This window comes from Camellia sinensis, chromosome 3, assembly GCF_055761805.1.
Source record: "Camellia sinensis isolate YWXY chromosome 3, ASM5576180v1, whole genome shotgun sequence".
Taxonomy (NCBI): Eukaryota; Viridiplantae; Streptophyta; class Magnoliopsida; order Ericales; family Theaceae; genus Camellia; species Camellia sinensis.
In genome coordinates, this window is record NC_138963.1 from 45430785 (window position 1) to 45450633 (window position 19849).

Sequence of the window (19849 nt, forward strand, 5' to 3'; positions counted from 1 at the left end):
TAGATTAGGGCACATTTATTTTAGCATACCTTATGCTATGCATGCGTGCATTCATGCATTTGTTGACATGCATTAGGCTCGGAACATCATGCTAACTGCATCAGTACTTCAATTCCAAATTGAATATGTGATAATTGTGCATTTTCACATGACATGTCTAGGATTAGCCGAGCCTATCTTAGCGACATTTTGTATGCGATGCATTAGGCACTTCACATGGACTTGGATCATGCATGTTTGCTAACAAGTTCTTTGTTTTGGCACGGAGTACTAGGTAAGTACTTCCGCTTTAGCATATCGCATGAGTGTGAATGTTACCATAACAGCATGCTTAACATGTGGCTAGATGCTTATGTGTTAAACTGTTTTGAATGCCTGTGGGTGAAGGTTGGATTGTTTGAGTTGGAAAGACTCGTTGAAATCCGCATTTTAGCCTACTTGCGAGTAGCAAATTCCAAAGCATTTTCAAACCGAACGGATATGCAATGTTTATTTCCAAATTAGGCAATCTAGTCTATACTTGTTTGCTGTGCGCATAACATAGTAATTCTAGGCTGATAATCGGTTTGAGAACACGTAAAGTTTTCAAAATTGGATATCACGGTTAGTAGAGGCCGGTCTTCGGACCGGGCGAAAGGGGGTGCTCATAGCTGACCTTCCCCGATCGTACCCAAGCTCCCGAGCCGAGACAACTCCGGTGATGACGGACATGTGGCCTTCGGCACCGAGTCAGGGTTTCCTAAATTCCCCCATTTTAAAATATTTAGGTGGCGACTCTGTATCTGGCAAAGCAGTCCATGTTTGGCACTACTTTTTTCAACAAAATCTGTTTTCTCAAACGATTTGCCAGATTTGGACTCTTTGGTTCAGATTAAGAACTGTGACACAAGTCGAGTCCGAACTGTAGCACGAGGTCCCCACGCGGGCGCCGTCTACACGTGCTTCTACAAAACTTCTGCAGATGTGCTTTCTGCGCTCGAGCTGGTTTCTTGTGCTCGAGCGAGATTGGTAGCGCTCGAGCGGGTAGTGCCTTTTTGGTGTAAGTTCTGGGAGGGGGAAATCTACGCTCGAGCGGACTGGTTTTCACGCTCGAGCGGATGTGCTTTATTCTTGTGTCTTGGCGCTCGAGCGGGACTTTTTGCGCTCGAGCGGACCTAGTTTTTGTTCTTGACGCTCGAGCGTTGTGTTCTCCGCTCGAGCGGGAGAGTCGTATATCAGTTGACAGCTAGGCTATTTTAAATCACTTTTTACATCCACACTCTCTCTCTTACTTTTCTAAAACCCGTTTTTGAGAGCTCCTCTCTCTAGAATCTCCCTTCTCTCTAGGGTTTGATCTAGCTAGGGTGTTCTCCTTACCTTTGGTCTTTTTAAAAGTTGGGTTGATCGTTGAGGGCTATCATTTGATCCGAAAATATTGAGCTTTGGAGCACGTTGAGTTTCTTCGTCTTCTCCGTTGAGAGCCATCTTTTGAGGTAGGGATATCCTACTCCTCTTTATGGATTTTGTCTTTAAATTTTAGCATTTTGATACGTTGGGTGTTGTTGGGTAGATTTGAGAAAGTTTGGGCCTTTTGTGTAATTATACAAAAAAATTGGGGTTTCGTTTGGAATAAACCTATGTGCAAGTTGGATGATGGATTGTGGATGAAAGTGGAACTTTAGAGTTGTTTTCTTAATTAAGGTAATTTGCCCTAATTCTTTAATTTAATTAATGTATATAATTGATTAAAGGAAATAAGGAACTGAATTGGAAATGTTGAAATTGGGAATGTATGGGACTAAAGGGTGTAGTTAAATCATTTATTGCTCACCTAATTGGAAATAATTGCTTTGGGCTACCGGTGGAGGGTAGTATTGATTGTTGTAGACAATGTATGATGATTAGGTAAACTAAAACTAATCAATTGGATGTGTCATAGAGCATGACGGTTGATAGAACGCATTAACTTTATGTGTTGGTTGATTGTGCATTTGGCCAATGTGTTTATATGCATTGTGTGTGGACAGTTGATAGAATATATTAACTATATGTATCGATTGATTGTGTATGTGATTCTGTGTTTATATGCATTACTTGTGTATGGGAGGAGATGGGGGATGTACTCCACGGTTTAGGAGAAGATGGAGGATGTACCTCTAAACCAGTTAATGGTTAATGGTTAAGGGAAGATGGGGGATGGACCCAGGGATGCAGCTCATATGCTCTCCCATTGAAGTGTTGATACAGCTCACATGCTTGTCATTGAAGTGTTGATACAGCTCATATGCTTATCTGTTGTAGTATTGATGTAGCTCATATGCTTATCTGTTGTAGTAGTGATATAGCTCATATGGTTATCTATTGAAAAGTTTGTTTGATTTGATATAGCACTAACATGTATATCATCATCGTTTGTGAAGTATGGAAGTAGCTTATGTGTTATTGATACAACACCAAAATGTGTATCCACCTTGAATTTCGAAAATGTTCTAGAGATGAACTATAATCTCATCAAATGTTTTGGCCAGAGTACTGAGCCTTGTTTTCAAACTCAAAGTTGAATAAGAATCGGAAAGTGAATTGTAACATAGACTTGACCGTCATGGAATTGTAATAAGATGTAAATGGATGTGTAAGTATCGACCATCCATCAGTTGCTAATCTTTTAGGCATTGTTTATAGTTGGTTTAGTATATCTCTGCTGGGCTGTGGCTCACCCTATATGGGGACATCATTTTCAGGTACAGGTAGCATGCCACCTCTAAGGACATAGCTTGGGAGGCTAGAGGCGGACATACTTTGGCTGTCTTATTTTCCTTGATTGTATTACATATAGTTTCAAGCCAAGAGCTTAAGGTGTAATTGAGTTAGCACTCTCTTTTGTAACCAAGTGTTAACTTGGAAAGCTGTAAGCCCGTAGGGCATTTGCTTTTGTGTTGTAAATATGTAACATTGTTGTAATAAAATACCCTGATGAATAGATGAATGTGGACCTTTATGTATCAATGCATGTCCCTATATGGATGGGTTTAATGTTATTATTTTGAGGGTGTGACAACAAGGTTTGGTACTTTCCGACCCATGTATCGGTAAGTATTAGCCATACCTAAAGACTTTTTTTATTTAGGCACAAGTTATTTATATGTTAAAATTGAATATGCAGCAAAAGATTTTGTGTCAACCTTCTGATGACACAATGAAAGATATAGTAGAAGATTATTTTGGAATTTACAGATACACTGGCCCCCTTCATGCTTGTGAGGAGGTAACATGATAAAATACTACTATTACCCAATTTCCAAATTTACCATGCACAATAACATTTGATCCATGTTATGTATTTATTTATTTTTTGCATGTACATTCGATGTTATATTTTTAGATTTACATGCCCTTCAACCATAGGGAAAACCACTGGTTGTGCTTGAATGTAAACATGGAAAAATGGGTTGCCTATCTATTCGACTCCAGCAGATGTATTGACACCGATGAGGATCGAAAAAATCAAGCTACATTATTGGTAATAGAATAACCATTATGATACCCCACTTGTATCCACTTTTTTGTTTCTTGATCTATGTACCTTACTACCTACCACCAACAGGTACAATCATTGCATAAGCTGCTTCAATATGCGCATGGAGAAGATTACGTTCAAGATGTTAGTTCGTTTGCATTTCAATGGTTGGAAGACATGCCACGCCAAGACAACAAGTAATACACTACATTATCGTTCTTGATTTTTAAATAAGCATTAATGTTATAATCTCTAAGTTTGTTGACTCTATTGTTACAACTACATTCATTCCTATAGCTATGATTGTGGTCTTTTCGTCATCAAATATATGCAAGGGAAACCTTTGCCTTCGGGTGTAATCAAGGTACTTACATTTATACCCAACTGTCCAGTTATCAGTATCTTATGTTTTATGAAGACTAATTTTATAATGTGTGATGTTTTTACGTACTCACTACTTTTGGCATGTAGTTTGACTATTTGCATAGGGCTCGCTTGTTACTTGATCTTGTGATATACAAGCATAATTCAGCTCCTATTGTTGGTGATATCGCGCAATATAAAGTTGGTGATGCTCTATTCTTTTTTATTTTTCATAAGTTCGTACAATCAATGACGTTATCGCATTTCTTAAACTCATGAACTTTGAGTTTATAACTCAACCTTTGTTATAAAATTATATTCTCGAGTGTGCTACCTTGTGCAGAACTCAGAGTTAGGGGTGAATTGAAATGGAAGTAGAGGCTATACGACTTTTGTGATCTTGAAAGAAGGAAAGATAGTGGATAAGGTTGTGGGAGCGAACAAAGACGACTTTGATTTTAATTGATGTATTTAAAATTTGAACATGAATTGTTTCTATTCTTGGGTATGCAATGCATTGTTTTTTTTTTTTTTTTTTTTTTTAATTTGAACATGAATTTTGCTTTCAAGCTTTAGTTTATTTATTAATTTAATATACATCAATTATTAGTTCTTAATAATTGTTTATGACAGGTATAAATATCTATCGCTATATTTAAATGTCAAGCTTAGCACAATTAAAAAGAAAAGAAAAGGCTATGGCAGCGTTTTTTAAACGTCCCTATATCCCAGCCCCAACGGTTGGATTTTTAAAATGTATAAATATCTATGACGGCGTTTCAAAAGCGTCACTAAATATCATAGTGACGTCATAGTACCGTTAGGGTAGGACATTGGGCGGCGTTTATTTTTCATGATTTCAAAAATAAAACTAATCATTTTTACTATTATGCAAAAACAGTTTTGAAAAATTCAAATAACAACATTAAAGTTTCTTATAAAAAGTATACTTCAAAAAAAAAAAAAAAATGTGGTCCGTTTTTGTTTTTTCTATTTTCGAGAATACAAAACATTAAAATAAAACAATACCAAAGTGTTTTAGCTTGTGTCTATTCATTTTTCTCTAGGAACCATGCAAGAAAAATAATGTTTTGAAAAATTCCTATGCATTCTTCCTTGAAACCCAACTAGGTTGCAAACGAACCGAATCAAAATTTTCAATGTTTAAGCTCGTTTATTAAGAATTAGTCGAACTCGAGCTTGAGCAAGTTTTAGTCGAGCTTCAAAAATCGAACTCAAGCTCAGCTCGTTAAATATTTGTTGAACTCGAGCTCGCTCAATTACATAAACGAGCCAAGTTCAAACTCGAACTTAAAAATGAATTAAATTTAAATTAATTTACTTATTAAAATTAAAAAAATACAAAATTATTATTAAAATATATAATAATACTTATATTAATAATAAATTTCAATTCGTTAGCAACCCTAAACCCAGCCCAACCAAACCCCAGTAAGAAATTTTTGCTTCTCATTTTTTTTTTAAATTAACTTTTTTCTTTCCTTAACAAATTCAAGAACCAAAAAACGATCGAATAATGACCTTCAATTTTCTATATGCACTTGCTGTTGTGCATTTGCTTCGAAAATGAGCAAAAACACTAAACAAAATGGCTTTATAGCCTTTGCTAGTGCAACTGTGGTCTAAAATATATATTAAAACCTTACACATATGCATCTTAAAGAATTGATCCATCAACGATATTAAAACCACACACATATATACATCTTGAAGTGTCTTTTGATGAACCTGGACGGAAGATCAACAATATTGAAAAGCAAGTTACTATTGCAAGGCAGTGTAGGATTTCTTACAACCTCGTTTGGTGAATGATAATTCCTTACAAATTCTTTCTTCAAGGAAAAAAAGAAGTGTGCATACAAAATATGAACTTCCATACAGCAAAACAAATATCCATCAACCATCATTTAAGAGTATTTATACAAAATACTAACAGATTTAAGTCCTCAAAAAAAAAAATTTAAAAAAAATCTTAGTTTAGCTTCCAATATCACCCGCTCGATCATATCAACTATTACCCACAGCAACACCTGCAGAAACAAATTATATTGTCGTTAAGGTTTGTTCACTTGAAATCTATGATTCAAATCATAACAAATTGAATTTTGATATATTGGTCATTACACACTCTTTTGTCATTTTCTGTTCGTAAATTATTTATTTCCATAATCAAGTTGTAAACATCATAATCAGTTATGACATCTAAATGTTCTAGCTAAAATCTATCTTGGCATATCAAGAAATTAGAATTAAGCAGCCACACATAAAATTTGCAAAGCAAATGTAAACAAAATGAACATAATTTGAACTGAAAACATGCCATAAAAGTAATCACCTAGAGACGTATCCGCATCAGTGAACGCTGAATTTTGGACAACTTGTGCATCGCAACTACGCAAGTCATTAACATCCTTGCTCAACTGCACTGGAGACGTATCCACATTAGTGACAAAAAGTCGTCTCTTCACAGGGTGGATCTTACATGGCCTCATATTATTCCTGGGATGCTTCGGTGTAAAAGGGGTGGGAGTACCAATTGGATCATAATCATCGTATTCCTCAAACAAATTGCTACCCACTTGTCCCGTTTTATGATCGTTTTGGGGGCAAGTTCTCCTCGTGTGGCCGACGACCCTACATTGTCAAGTAAATCACCAATCATTAAAGAGAACAAAAATGCCAAGACTACCTCACAATAAAAAAATTAAGACACAAAGCACAATATAATGTATACCTGCAACATTGGCATCGCCTTGGCTTTCGAGGTTTAGCCATGTAGGATCCCGCAGTATTCCCCTTCGTGTTCACTACTTTCGGATCCCCAACCCCAAATGGCGGTAGTGAACTTTTTCCTTCATCAACATTAGTTCCCTTGGCCATGCAAAGCTGCTTCATCCGACATGTCATAGTGAAAAATGCATTCCTAGCCTCTTCAAATCCTTCAGATGTTTGTGAGGCATAGTAACACATTTCAATAAAAAAGGAGCAAAGAACCCCAAAGCGTGTCTCCTGTGTGAGAGTGCTAGAGAATTGGGCTTGGCAATGTTGTTCACCAACCTTTCTTGCTTGCTTTGTCCAATGATGCATCACACAACCTGGGGGAATTTTAGTCATGTGTTCACATTTCATCACAGAAATCATATGGCTGCAAGGAAGTCCAAAGAACTCAAACTTTTTGCAACTACATTTCATTATGCTAGTTGCGGGATGGTATGACACTTCCCATGTGGAACCAAATTCAGTGTACTTTGAAAATTTGTATATGCGATGATCGAACTCCTCTTTCCTTCCATCAAAAATCAACAATGCTTCCTCAATTATTTCATTACGGAACATTAAGAACAAACGTCTGGTAAAGATGGTTGCTGCATGTTTCTCTAGAGGCTGAAGTGCTGTGGTAAGACAAGGATCACTGTTGTCAGTTTTTGCCTCGGCATCCGCTTCTTTGTTCCGTAACCGATAAAGGGCCATGTCAAAACATCTAACAAATTCGAATAGTTTCAGTTTTCGTTTGAGGCACTCATTGAAAAAAGCATGCATACCCTCACAACGCTGACTGCTCTTCATTCCAGCAAAAAAATGACCACACAAATATGACTGAGCCCACATGCCTTTGTTGTTGTAGGTGTCTGATACCCACTTGTTATTTTGAAGGCCATATTTTCTAACCATCTTACTCCAAGCTTCCTCAAATACAACCTCATTCGCATCAAGATCCATGAGATGCTTGAAATGTCCCTCGAATCCATCAACTCGAACATTTCGCTTGGCATTTCTGTGCATATGCCAATTACATAGACGATGCTTGGCACTCGGGAAGACTTTTTGTATTGCCTCACGCATGGCCATATCCCTATCTGTCAACACTGACACCGGTCTTTTGTTATCCATGGCCTCTAACAACTTCTGCAAAACCCATGTGTATGTTGCAATTGTCTCATCAACAAGCAAGCTGCATGCAAATATGGTGGTTTCAAAATGGTTATTGACCCCGGTGAAAATAACAAAAGGTTTGTTATATGCATTCATTTTATAAGTTGTATCGAAGACCAACACGTCACCAAATGCAGCATAGTCTAGGCGAGACCTTGAATCTGCCCAAAACAATTTGTCAAGCCGATTCTCTTGATCCTTGTCATACTTGTAAAAGAAGTAAGGGTCAGCATCAGCTTTTGCACATAAGTAAGCCAAAGCACACTCCGCATCACCATCCTTCATTTCTACTTTGCGCTCGGCTTGAATATAATTGTGCAAATCCTTGTGAATAAAGCCCACATTCGCGAAAGACCCAGATTGTTGCACCAACAAATCCATTATCTGGCTTGTCTTGACACCAACATCGTGCAAAGACTTTACTTGAGCTTTGTCGGGGATCTTTACAAACCTATGCGACCGGAGAAATGGCACACATGGTGATGTTGCCAATGGATGGTTATGTTCCATGTTAAAGTGAGTGACAATGTATTTGCCTACATCCAGATTGTACCTTATGCGGAAATGAGCATCACAACCAACTCTGGTCAATGCCCTGGCAGCTCTTTTTCGATCAATACGGGCCAAGTGTTGCTTTGCTCTTTGGCCTTGCCTTGAGCATACCCATTTTCTACTAAGAACCTTTGTTGCCTGCATTGTTCGCGTGTCTTTCCTAATGCTAAATCCCACAACTTTAGCATATTGATTATAGAAATCATTGGCATCCTCTTCTGAATTGAATTGCATTTCAAGAACATCATTCTTGGTTAAACTTTGAATAGGGTCATTTGCATGGGAACCTAATTCTTCTTTATTCCCACAAACTTCGTCATCTTCAAGCTTGCGCTCAAATTTGGTACATCCAAAAGGATCCATGATAACTACATCAAAAACAATATGAAAAGAATAACATTATCTTATAAAATGAATGAAAATTCCTAAAATCACATAAGAGAATTTTGTAAAAGAGCAAATAACAGATAGCAAATAACTAATCAAACTTATAACTTTATAGCAAAGAATTAATAAAACAAATAAAAATAAAATGAATTTTATTTCGACTATATATAATGTTAGTAATTAGAATTCACAGATTTTTTTTGACTTATCCTCCTTGTACAAGTTAAGATCTATTCTTCAATATCACGGAACGTCTTTTTTTTCTTAAGACTTCAATAAAAGATTATTTTGGAAAACAAGGAATAATTCATTATGAATTAAGACCTAAGAAACTTCGGAATTCTGGACTAAATCAATGGAAAAACTAGTTAAAAGGTCATTATCAATACCATTTATCTCAAATTAGATGGTCTAGATTAATAGCAGCAAAATGGAAAAATAGAATCAATCAACGTCGTACAATTCAAAATAAACACTCTAGAGGATTCATGCTTCGTCTGTGATGGGTGGCTGTAGGCAAAAATCTCAGTATAGAATTTTCAAATGTCTATCAAAATTAATGAATTTACTTGAACCAGACTCTCTTGTGATGTATTTGCCCTAGAGTTCTTTCTTTTCAAACATGTACATTTCTCTAGTCCCTCAAAATTATGTTTATTTTTGTCGTGGGTGGGAAGCAAAAGTATCAGTTCAGAATTTCCAGACATTTACATGTCATTCAACCGAAAATGAATTCAATCTTTCTCTTGTGACATCATCTCCCTCTAAAAAAAAGACAGTACACCCGCAAATATCCTACTATCAATTAAAATAAACAAACAAAATAAAAGCACACCTGCTAGTGCCCTGCTATCAATTAAAATAAACAAATAAATAAAAAAGACAGCACAAATAAATTCAATAGCACACCCACCAATGCCCTGCTATCAATTAAAATAAACAAATAAATAAAAAAGACAGCACAAATAAATAAAATAGCACACCCGCCAGTGCCCTGCTATCAATTAAAATAAACAAATAAATAAAAAAAGATAGCACAAATAAATAAAATAGCACACCTGCCAGTGCCCTGCTATCAATTAAAATAAACAAATAAATAAAAAAAGACAGCACAAATAAATTACGTAGCACACCCGCCAGTGCCCTACTATCAATTAAAAGAAACAAATAAATAAAAAAAGACAGCACAAATAAATAAAATAGCACACCCGCCAGTGCCCTGCTATCAATTAAAATAAACAAATAAATAAAAAAAGACAGCACAAATAAATAACGCAGCACACCCGCCAGTGCCCTACTATCAATTAAAAGAAACAAATAAATAAAAAAAGACAGCACAAATAAATAAAATAACACATCCGCCAGTGCCCTGCTATCAATTAAAATAAACAAATAAATAAAAAAAGACAGCACAAATAAATAAAATAGCACACCCGCCAGTGCCCTGCTATCAATTAAAAGAAACAAATAAATAAAAAAAGACAGCACAAATAAATAAAATAGCACACCCGCCAGTGCCCTGCTATCAATTAAAATAAACAAATAAATGAAAAAGACAGCACAAATAAATTCAACAGCACATCCACCAATGCCCTGCTATCAATTAAAATAAACAAATAAATAAAAAAGATAGCACAAATAAATAAAATAGCACACCCGCCAGTGCCCTGCTATCAATTAAAATAACAAATAAATAAAAAAAGACAACACAAATAAATAAAATATCACACCCGCCAGTGCCCTGCTATCAATTAAAATAAACAAATAAATAAAAGAAGACAGCACAAATAAATAACGTAGCAAACCCGCCAGTGCCCTGCTATCAATTAAAAGAAACAAATAAATAAAAAAAGACAGCAAAAATAAATAAAATAGCACACCCGCCAGTGCCCTGCTATCAATTAAAATAAACAAATAAATAAAAAAAGACAGCACAAATAAATAACGTAGCACACCCGCCAGTGCCCTGCTATCAATTAAAATAAACAAATAAATAAAAAAAGATAGCACAAATAAATAAAATAGCACACCCGCTAGTGCCCTGCTATCAATTAAAATAAACAAATAAATAAAAAAAGACAGCACAAATAAATAAAATAGCACACTCGCCAGTGCCCTGCTATCAATTAAAAGAAACAAATAAATAAAAAAAAGACAGCACAAATAAATAAAATAGCACACCCGCCAGTGCCCTGCTATCAATTAAAATAAACAAATAAATAAAAAAAGACAGCACAAATAAATAAAATAGCACACCCGCCAGTGCCCTGCTATTAATTAAAAGCAAATAAATTAAAAAACACACCTGCTAATGCAACCGCTAGAGACGAAGGGATGGAGGAGGTATAGATAAGGAAACAAGAATAAGCAGAAGCTGGATTAGCAGAACCAGACAAGGCCAACAGTTGAGGCCGCACCAAAACTAAGGCAAACAAAACACCTCAAGTAGCAGCAACACCAGAATGGCAGTTCAAAACAACAGAGCCTACGTGAAATCAGAACCCAGAATAGTTCACCATACAGTAAACCAGTACAGCAAGGAGACTGGCAGTTCACCATATAGGAAAAGTATCATACTTGATGTTAAAACTAGAGTCGGCATTGGATTACCTATACAGGTGATCTTCAACTTATTTCTCATATCAATAAAACTTTTCCTAGTAGCAAAACTATTAAAAACTACTCTCAAATTTATTTTATTTTCACATTTTATTTATTTATTTATATTATTTATTTATTTTTTGTGTGTATAGTACTTCTAATACTTATTTTATAGATAATCAATGTGTTCTCTTTCACTCTCTTTGAAGAATAATAGGTGACTAAAAAATTGGATAACATGAGATAAAGTAAAGAATGTTCGGTTATTGGAATTTTACCATAAGATGCCACTTTAATATTTTTTCGTATATATTTTCATCTAGGTTTATTGGAATGTTAGTCTAGTTTCCAACATTTTGGAAGTCATCTTCATGATAAATCACGCAAATTTGTGCAAATATTCATATATTTATCATGCCATCATAAAAAGAATTATATAAAATTTTGAAAAATTACTATGCACTTGATTTTTGATACTACAATTCCCCCTATGATTCTGCCACACTCAGAAATTTTATATTTTTATTTATTTATTATTTGTTTCACACTAAAATTGGAGTTAAACAAGCAAGTAAACTTGTGTACAACACTATTGCATATGACATATAAAGAATAAAAACAAAATGTACAAGGACAATAAAAACAATGTAGATTTGATATTGAAATGAAATTTGTGTAGGACCTACTAAAAAAGCATAAAGTGGTTGGCCATTGGCTCAAAAATGGTTTGAGTTATATATAATACAATACTAAAAATTATATATATATTTTACGAATGTATGTTGGTTGTACCCGTATCCTAATTTTTAGGTCTTTTCTCTATTTTTCATTTCTTAGTTTAGAAGAAAATCTATTTCACTAACACAAACAATTCATGAAGAAAAAATTGTTAAAAGAATGACAAAACTTCACAAGCGAAATCCATTTGCAAAAGCATGAGCTCTGAAATACAAAACCAACCTAGGCAGAGAAAATCAAATAAAAACAAAACAAAACCACAGAACCCAGAATTGCACGCTTAAGACAAAACTGACGTGAGACTCTTACGGTAGATACCCAGATACAGATGTTCCACATAATCCAGTAATCCTATTTGCACTTCTCAGCACTCGGAGCCATGAAAATTAAAAAACTGAAATGAAAAAAGAAAAAAAATGCAAATTCCAACTATATTACTGGTAGATAATAAGAAATAGGAGCCAATGATGATTGCATAATCAACCTACACACCAACACACAGATAACACATTAAACCCCATCACAAATCAACAATTAAGTAAATTGGAGTGCCTATAAGACCAATTCAACTTGCATGTTCAATAATCTAAAAAAATGCATGGGTTGTAAGATCAACTTTGCATAAAAAATGCTCTGGTTGGAGCAGAAAAGAGATATGAAAACTAGACTAGGACTTTTGTATAGATGCTGACAATCAATGTCCCCAAATGGTGGATGTAAGCCACCAAGTCCCCCAACTTCTCTGATTTTCTGGCTTTGATTTCATTTCCCAAACCAAGTTGGTGATAAATTTTGAAATTTGAAGATTTAGAAGGAAAAGAAAACTAAATCAAAATGTTATTTTTAAATGGTGAGTTTCACCTTTTTTGTGTCACATCCTAAAAGGATGCTTGTGATTAGAACATTGCATTGCAGAGAAAATTAAGGAGAAAACCAAAAAGAATGAGACTGCTAAAGGTAATACATCAACCAAAAAAAAAAAAAAAAGAAGGAAAAAAACAGAAAAGAAAAGAGAAAAAAGAGTCCAGTCATATATTGAGATATGACAATGATCTCAAAACCATTTTCCAAGACCTCCTAAGAAGCTTCATGGTGCTACACCAAAATGGCCAGCCACCCATATTGATTGTTAGCATTGATATCTTAACATAGTCGAAAATGCATACTTTCCAACATTAATGAGTATAGGCACAATAGTCATGATGTTGTGCACAATCATTCAACATACCCTATACCAATCAACCTAACATGGCATTATATTTTGCCTGCATACATCAATGGCATATAACAGTTCTTGTAGGACAAATATCAGATAAATGAAAATCGAAAAAATAATTACATACTAATAGAGTATAGATATGTATTCGGTGCAAATGAAAATTAAATTTTGAAATTTGCAATTACTTTATCTATTTCTTATTTATCTGATAGTCTCTCATTCTTGTAAGAGACATGAAGGATCTAGACCCTAAAATGAGGTTGCCTTTTCATGAAAAGCATTGGATTCCATTTTAAAGACCAAATCAGAGTCATCAATCCCCCTTTTCTATCTTTGCCTGTTCCTATCAAATGCCTGACAAAACCTGTCCTATAGAATTCACCATCCTAGAAAAGACTTTTGTTTATCTGAAATTTTGTTAGAAATTAACCTAAATTGATATTACTATTGAAAAAGGTACCCTACATTACTTGCCATTCAATGGAAAGAAAATATGTATTGAACATTTTTTACATCTCAAAAAGAAGATAATCACACATGACAGTGCCAGATTAATGACATAGGTGAGCTCACAAATTGCCCAACATATTTATTACTTCAATTCTTGTATAGTTCTCTACAATTCCCTCAAAAACCAAAACAAATAGATAATTCTAACCAATCTCAAAAGAGAACATGCTAAAAATTTAAAGAAGGTCGAGATTATGAACACTACACCAAAGGTCCAACAAATTTATGGCCTGGATTATGGAGGCCTAACCATTTAGATGAACTATCTTAAATGGGTTTGGTTCTTAGTCAAATCAGGGTTGAGAAGGCAGAATTTAAACAATCAATCCAACAGAAAAGAGTCATAGACAACTCAAAATGCAAGGTGAGGGGGGAAGAAAGAAAAGAAAGGAAAAGTAGCCCTAAACTAAAAGGTATATATCTCATGGACCTATTTTAGTAATCTCTCAACTGATTATAGCACAAAGACTTCTTTTGTTTAGCAAATTATTTGAATTAATAGTAATCTATGTTCCTAGTATGGTGCCTCAAATCATGATTCTTCAAAGTTGGGTTGCAGAACAAAAGTCCAATAAGCAAATAGGGTATGTTGAATGGGTTTATACAGTAACATCAAAATATCCATTCATTTCTCATTTTATACAATTCCCAGAAAATTGCTAAAGGTAATATATCCAAACCACTTTAATTTTGTTTCTCATAGGAAAATCAAGCCACCACAAGAGTAATTGTTAGAAAAATAAACAGATTTCAATAAGCAAATAAAAAATTAGTCTCATATCAGTTACATGGTTACAAAATTCAATTACCAACACATTAGATTTCACACAAGCCAAATTTCAAGTGTATATATATATATATATATATGGAATCAACACAAGATAATGCATTAAAATACAAGACATCTAACAACAGAAAGGGAATTTCTATTACTTAGCAAATGAGCAATTCTGGCATGAATTTAGACCATGTCTAGCAGGGACATCATTATCATTTATCATTCATTACAAGAACCAAGGATGTGAAATGCAAAACAAGGGCATCATTGTCATTTATTAGTCATTATCCTTACAATAACTTTGTGATTGGAGAAAGGGGGGGGGGAGGAGATTAATATGATTTTATAATTATCCAATCCTACTGCTCCTTTAAAAAAAAAAAAAACGCGAACAAAACAATAAAGAAAAAACTAGCCATTGTGGCATTTTATCAAACACCTAGCAGACCCAAAATCAGAAGCATGAGACTTTACTCTGTGTGTGTGTAGAATCACCAACAATTCATTCACTTTAATGATTATATTGGGTAGAATATGAATATCATAATCAAAATACATAACATGTTAATCATTCTGTTTTCTATATTTTTTTCCCAAATTAAAATCATTCAAGTTGTTCATGGAACCCTTTAAAGTACAGAAGTTTTGGAGATGTTAGAACTAACGAATGGAATGACTTTAATCTCATCTTAACAATGAATTCCATTTACAGAAACACGTCCGAAAACAGAGTGAGGGTAGAGAATGAGAAACCCAGAGACCAGAAGAGAGAGAGAGGGGTAGAGAAAGAGAAACAGAGACAACAAACTGACCTAGAACTCACGGTGGTGCTGTAGCTTGATGTCGGTGCAGGAAGAACTCACGGTGTGGAGGATGAACCGTCCTCACGGTGGAGGATGAGCTCACGTTGTTCTCTGCTACAGCTTTGTGAAAGAACTATGGATAGATTATTAGGGCACAAAGTTCTAACCAAGGAGTTAAAAACAATTTAGGCGCTAACCCAAATCAGAATTTTTTTAGTGCTTTAATTTTGGGTTTATGTAAAGACGTGGAAAAATATCAAAAAAAATAAAAATAATTCATAATTCATAAATTGGACGGGTAAATCAGAATTTTTTTAGTGCTTTAATTTTAGGTTTATGTAAAGACATGGAAAAATATGAAAAAAAATAAAAATAAATCATAATTCATAAATTGGACGGGTAATGTGAAAGTATTCCTGCTAAAAAATAAATGTGTGTTTTATGAATTTTTTTAATCGTTAAAATTATAATTTGTTGTAGTGAGAGAGAGATATGAGAGGAAACTGATAAACACACACAAAAAAAAAAAAAAAAAGTAGAGTATTTTTTTTTTCATTACTACCCAATTTGTCAAAATTTTCCATCCAAAATTAGTGACAAAATAATTTCCTCAGTAAAAGGTCTCAAAATATTAAAAATTATTAGTAACGAAAATATATTTCTCACCAAATAATCTTAAAATATTTAAAATCAAGTTTTTTTTAAAAACAAAATGTAAAATTATTGGTGACGAAAATATATTCCTCACTAATAATTTTATAATTAGTGACAAATTTTTTCCTCACCAAAAGTCTCAAAATTTTGGCGCCACCAAAAAAATTTGGCGGAAAAGCCTTCAATGACGAAACTTAATTTTTTCTCACCTAAAAAGATGTATTTATTGACGCAAATAAATTTCGTCACCTATTATTTTTAGTTTTTTATTATATGTGACAAAATTTTATAATTCGTCACAAATTGTTCTTATTTAGTGACGAAATTTATTTTCTTCACTACTTTTCATCACCATCGGTTACTTTTGTTATAGTGAAAACAGTGTAACTAAGCATATGAGTAATGAATTTTTGAATACTACAACTGTTAGAATACTCACTGGATTCAAGAATCCCCTCACAGAAGTTGCATGGGCATGTTGTAACTGCTTATTAGGAATTAAAAATGTAGGTGTAAAGTTGAGGAGGCCGACGCTGCTGCTGCTCCGACGCTGCTCCTCCGCCGCTCGACGTCGATCGATCGAGAGAGAGAGAGAGGGGTAAGAAGAGATTAGGGATTTTTGGGTTTGAGATTGGGGATTTTTTTGTTTTTTTTTGGGGGGGGGTGGGGGTGATGGGAAAAAAAAAGGGAGGAACGGGAATGGAAAAAAAAAGGGGCCGGGAATAAAAAATAAAAATATATATATATTTTTTTAGTCACAAATGAAATTTAAATAATAAAATAACGTCGTTTAATTTTTATTTTTTTTTGCGGCAGGGGTTGTCGTCATCAAAAAAATTTATTTTTTGTTAAAAAATATATTTTTTTGTAGTTAATGAATTTTTTTAAAAAAATATTATTATTATTTATTTGGTAAAAGTAGGGGTAATATTTTAATGAAAAATATTTTTCACTAAAATAAAAGTTAATTTTTTGTAGTCAATGAAAAATATTTTTCTGCGGCCTTTTTCTTTTTTTTTTGTTACTAAAAATCATGAACTAATTTTTTGTGGTAGAGGAAAGGGAGCGGCAATAGTGGTGAAGATGGTGGATAAGAAATGATGGTGATGGTGATGGTGGAAGAGATTAGTAGTGAAGTTGTGGTAGTGGTAGTGTAAATGGAGTGACAGGGGTGAAGAAGAGGTAATGGTAGTAGTAGTGGCAGTAGTGGTAGTGGTGGTAATGAAGTGGTGGCGATGGCAGTAGTAATGGTAGTTGTAGAGGTGAAGTGGCGACAGTGGAAGTAGTGGTGGTGGTGGTGGAATAGCGTTTGTAGTAGTGGTGAAGGTGGTAGAGGAGATGGGTAGTGAGAGAGATAAATGAGTGAAAGACAGATAGAGGAGAGAGAGGAGAGAGAGAGAGAGAGAGAGAAAGAACGCAAACACAGTGGGAGAGAGAGAGAGAACAACGCAAACAGAGAAAACGAGAGTGAGAGACTGAACAACACAAACACAGTGGGAGAGAAAGAGAGAGAGAGAGAAAGAAAAAGAGATAGAGAGTGAGAGACAAAAAACAGACATAGAGAGAAGAGAGATGAACGAGAGAGATAGAGAGAGATAGAGAGAAGAGAGATGAGCGAGAGAGACATAAAGAGAAGAGAGATGAACGAGAGAGACAGAGAGAAAGATAGAGGGAAGAGAGATGAGCAAGAGAGATAAAGAGAAGAGAGATGAGCGAAAGAGACAGAGAGAGAAAAGAGATGAGAGAAGAGATAGATGACTAAGAGACACACAGAGAGACAGATAGACAGACAGACAGACAGATAAAAGTGATGAGTGAGAGAGAGAAAGAGAAGAGAGAAAGGAAGGAAGATAAAAAAATAAATGAAAAGATATAGACAGAGAGAGAGAGAGAGAGAAAAAGAGCGAAAAGAGATAAACGAGAGAGAGAGAGAGAGACAGAGAGAGATGAGCGAGAGAGCGAGAGAGATAAAGAGAAGAGAGAAGAGAGACAGAGAGAGAAGAGAGATGAGAGAGATAAAGAGAAGAAAGATGGACGAGAGACACAGAGAGCAAGAGAGACAGACAGACAGACAGAGAAAAGTGATGAATGATGAGTGAGAGAGAGAAAGAGAAGAGAGACAGACAGACAGAGAAGAGTGATGAATGATGAGTGAGAGAGAGAAAGAGAAGAGAGACAGAGACATAGTGTAATAACCCACATTCATGTCTTAGTCATGCTCATGTGCGACTTGTTTTGCTTAAGTAAGTAAGGTCCATGCCTTGTTTTGTGGCTACGTGAAGTGTCTAAGTGTTGCTCACATGCTTTGCTCCTTCCTTGATGTGAAGCCTAAGTTATGTTAGCCGATGTTATGCCAAGCCTAGGTTATGTTATGCCTAGATCATTCCAAGCCGAGGTCATCCTCAGTCTAGAAGTATCTTGGAACCCCTTTGTTTGACCTCCACCTTTGCTTTGACATATTGGCCGAGATGTCATTATCTAGGCCGAGGTGTGAATCACCAAGGCCGAGATGTGTATTATCTAGGCCGAGATGTCATTATCTAGGCCGAGGTGTGAATCACCAAGGCCGAGATGTGTATTATCTAGGCCGAGATGTTACCTTTGCACCTGAGCGATCTTGTCCTGGAGTGGTATGACCTAGACCGAAGTGTGGCACATCTAGGGCAAGGTGTGGCACAGCTTAGTCAAGTGTTGTCCTTCCTAGCCGAGGTCATTGTCACCTTAGTTGCCGAAGCTTTGTCCTTAGCCGATGTTATCACTTGCCGGAGTGCCATACCGAGTGGCTTGTTAGATACGCTTTGTCATTGCCTTGTCTTGTCAATCTATCACCTTTTCGAAGAGAACCAACCAGCCGTTGCCACGTGTCCGAGCTGAGTGTTAAGTCAGCCGGCAGAGAGAGAAACCCATCATTTGTTGTATATTGTTTTGAAGAGTAGAGAGAGAAGCTCTAGAAGAGGGAGAGGAGTTCTTGAGAGGAGATAGATCTCCAAGCCTGATTCCTAGAGATCGAACCGTTAGATCCGTGTTCTAAGGTTAGATTCTTGATCTGCTCATGTTGTTCTTTATGTTTATGTTATCGCATTGCATGATTGAATATGATTTGTAAGCCATGCATTGCTTTGAAGTTCGGTTTTAGAAAGAGAAAATGGCATTCATGTGTTCTTCAAGAAAAGTCATGTTTTGATCCGAAAGCTTTTGCCTAGACTCATGTTTCTGTGTTTGTTTTCACATGATTTTCAAGTATGGGTACCCAGGTCCATGTTTTCGAACTCATAGCATGAAATCCCAGATTTTGTAAATAAAGAAGTTATGATTTTGGCATTCATGATCTTCATGTTCTTGTCTTTCTTGTTCTTCACGGGTGGAAGCCCAGATCTCCAGACCTCACTTCTCAAAGTGTAGTCGCCGAGATCACTCTCACCTAGACCTCACACTTAGGCCAAGCATCGTATCTCACCTTGGCCTACCTTTGCATGATCACTTACACCTTTAGTTGTCTTGTGTACACCTCGGCGTGCAGCCGCATGCCGAAGCCTAGGTAGCCACACCTCGGCCAGAAGGTGTGGGATCTCGGCAAAGACCTGGTTGGTACCCAGCATGTCTTCCTGACATGTAAAACAGTGTTTTGACTTCCAGCATGTTTTTCCGAGATCATTTGCATGCATGTTAGACTTGTTTTGAGAAGTATGTTCAGTATGCTTTGCAATGTGTTGTAGGACTTGGACCCTTGCCTTGACCCCGACGTCCCAAGAATTAATGTGAGTGGTATTTTTAATAAAGTTATGTTCTTAAGG

General features: G+C 35.5%; 2 protein-coding genes and 2 long non-coding RNA genes across 4 annotated transcripts; 2 read left to right on the forward strand and 2 right to left on the reverse strand.

Moving 5' to 3' along the window:
* The first annotated feature begins 3036 nt into the window (after window positions 1–3036).
* LOC145820971 (uncharacterized) lies at window positions 3037–3392 on the forward strand. Its single transcript, XR_014363014.1, has 3 exons — window positions 3037–3068; window positions 3143–3244; window positions 3362–3392. It is a non-coding gene; the product is annotated as an uncharacterized LOC145820971 (long non-coding RNA).
* A 35-nt stretch (window positions 3393–3427) lies between these two features.
* LOC145820970 (uncharacterized) lies at window positions 3428–4064 on the forward strand. The gene is made up of 4 exons (XR_014363013.1): window positions 3428–3499; window positions 3584–3693; window positions 3794–3860; window positions 3968–4064. It is a non-coding gene; the product is annotated as an uncharacterized LOC145820970 (long non-coding RNA).
* Window positions 4065–5691: 1627 nt separating this feature from the next.
* On the reverse strand, window positions 5692–6842 carry LOC145820972 (uncharacterized). Its single transcript, XM_082917619.1, has 3 exons — window positions 6615–6842; window positions 6216–6514; window positions 5692–5910 (listed from the first exon to the last, which is right to left on the reverse strand). The coding sequence occupies exons 1-3, from the start codon at window positions 6785–6787 to the stop codon at window positions 5888–5890; spliced, it is 495 nt and encodes a 164-aa protein (XP_082773745.1). The 5' UTR covers window positions 6788–6842; the 3' UTR covers window positions 5692–5887.
* An 87-nt stretch (window positions 6843–6929) lies between these two features.
* On the reverse strand, window positions 6930–8728 carry LOC145821468 (protein FAR1-RELATED SEQUENCE 5-like). Its single transcript, XM_082917991.1, has 2 exons — window positions 7128–8728; window positions 6930–6975 (listed from the first exon to the last, which is right to left on the reverse strand). The coding sequence occupies exons 1-2, from the start codon at window positions 8726–8728 to the stop codon at window positions 6930–6932; spliced, it is 1647 nt and encodes a 548-aa protein (XP_082774117.1).
* Between the last annotated feature and the right edge of the window lie 11121 nt (window positions 8729–19849).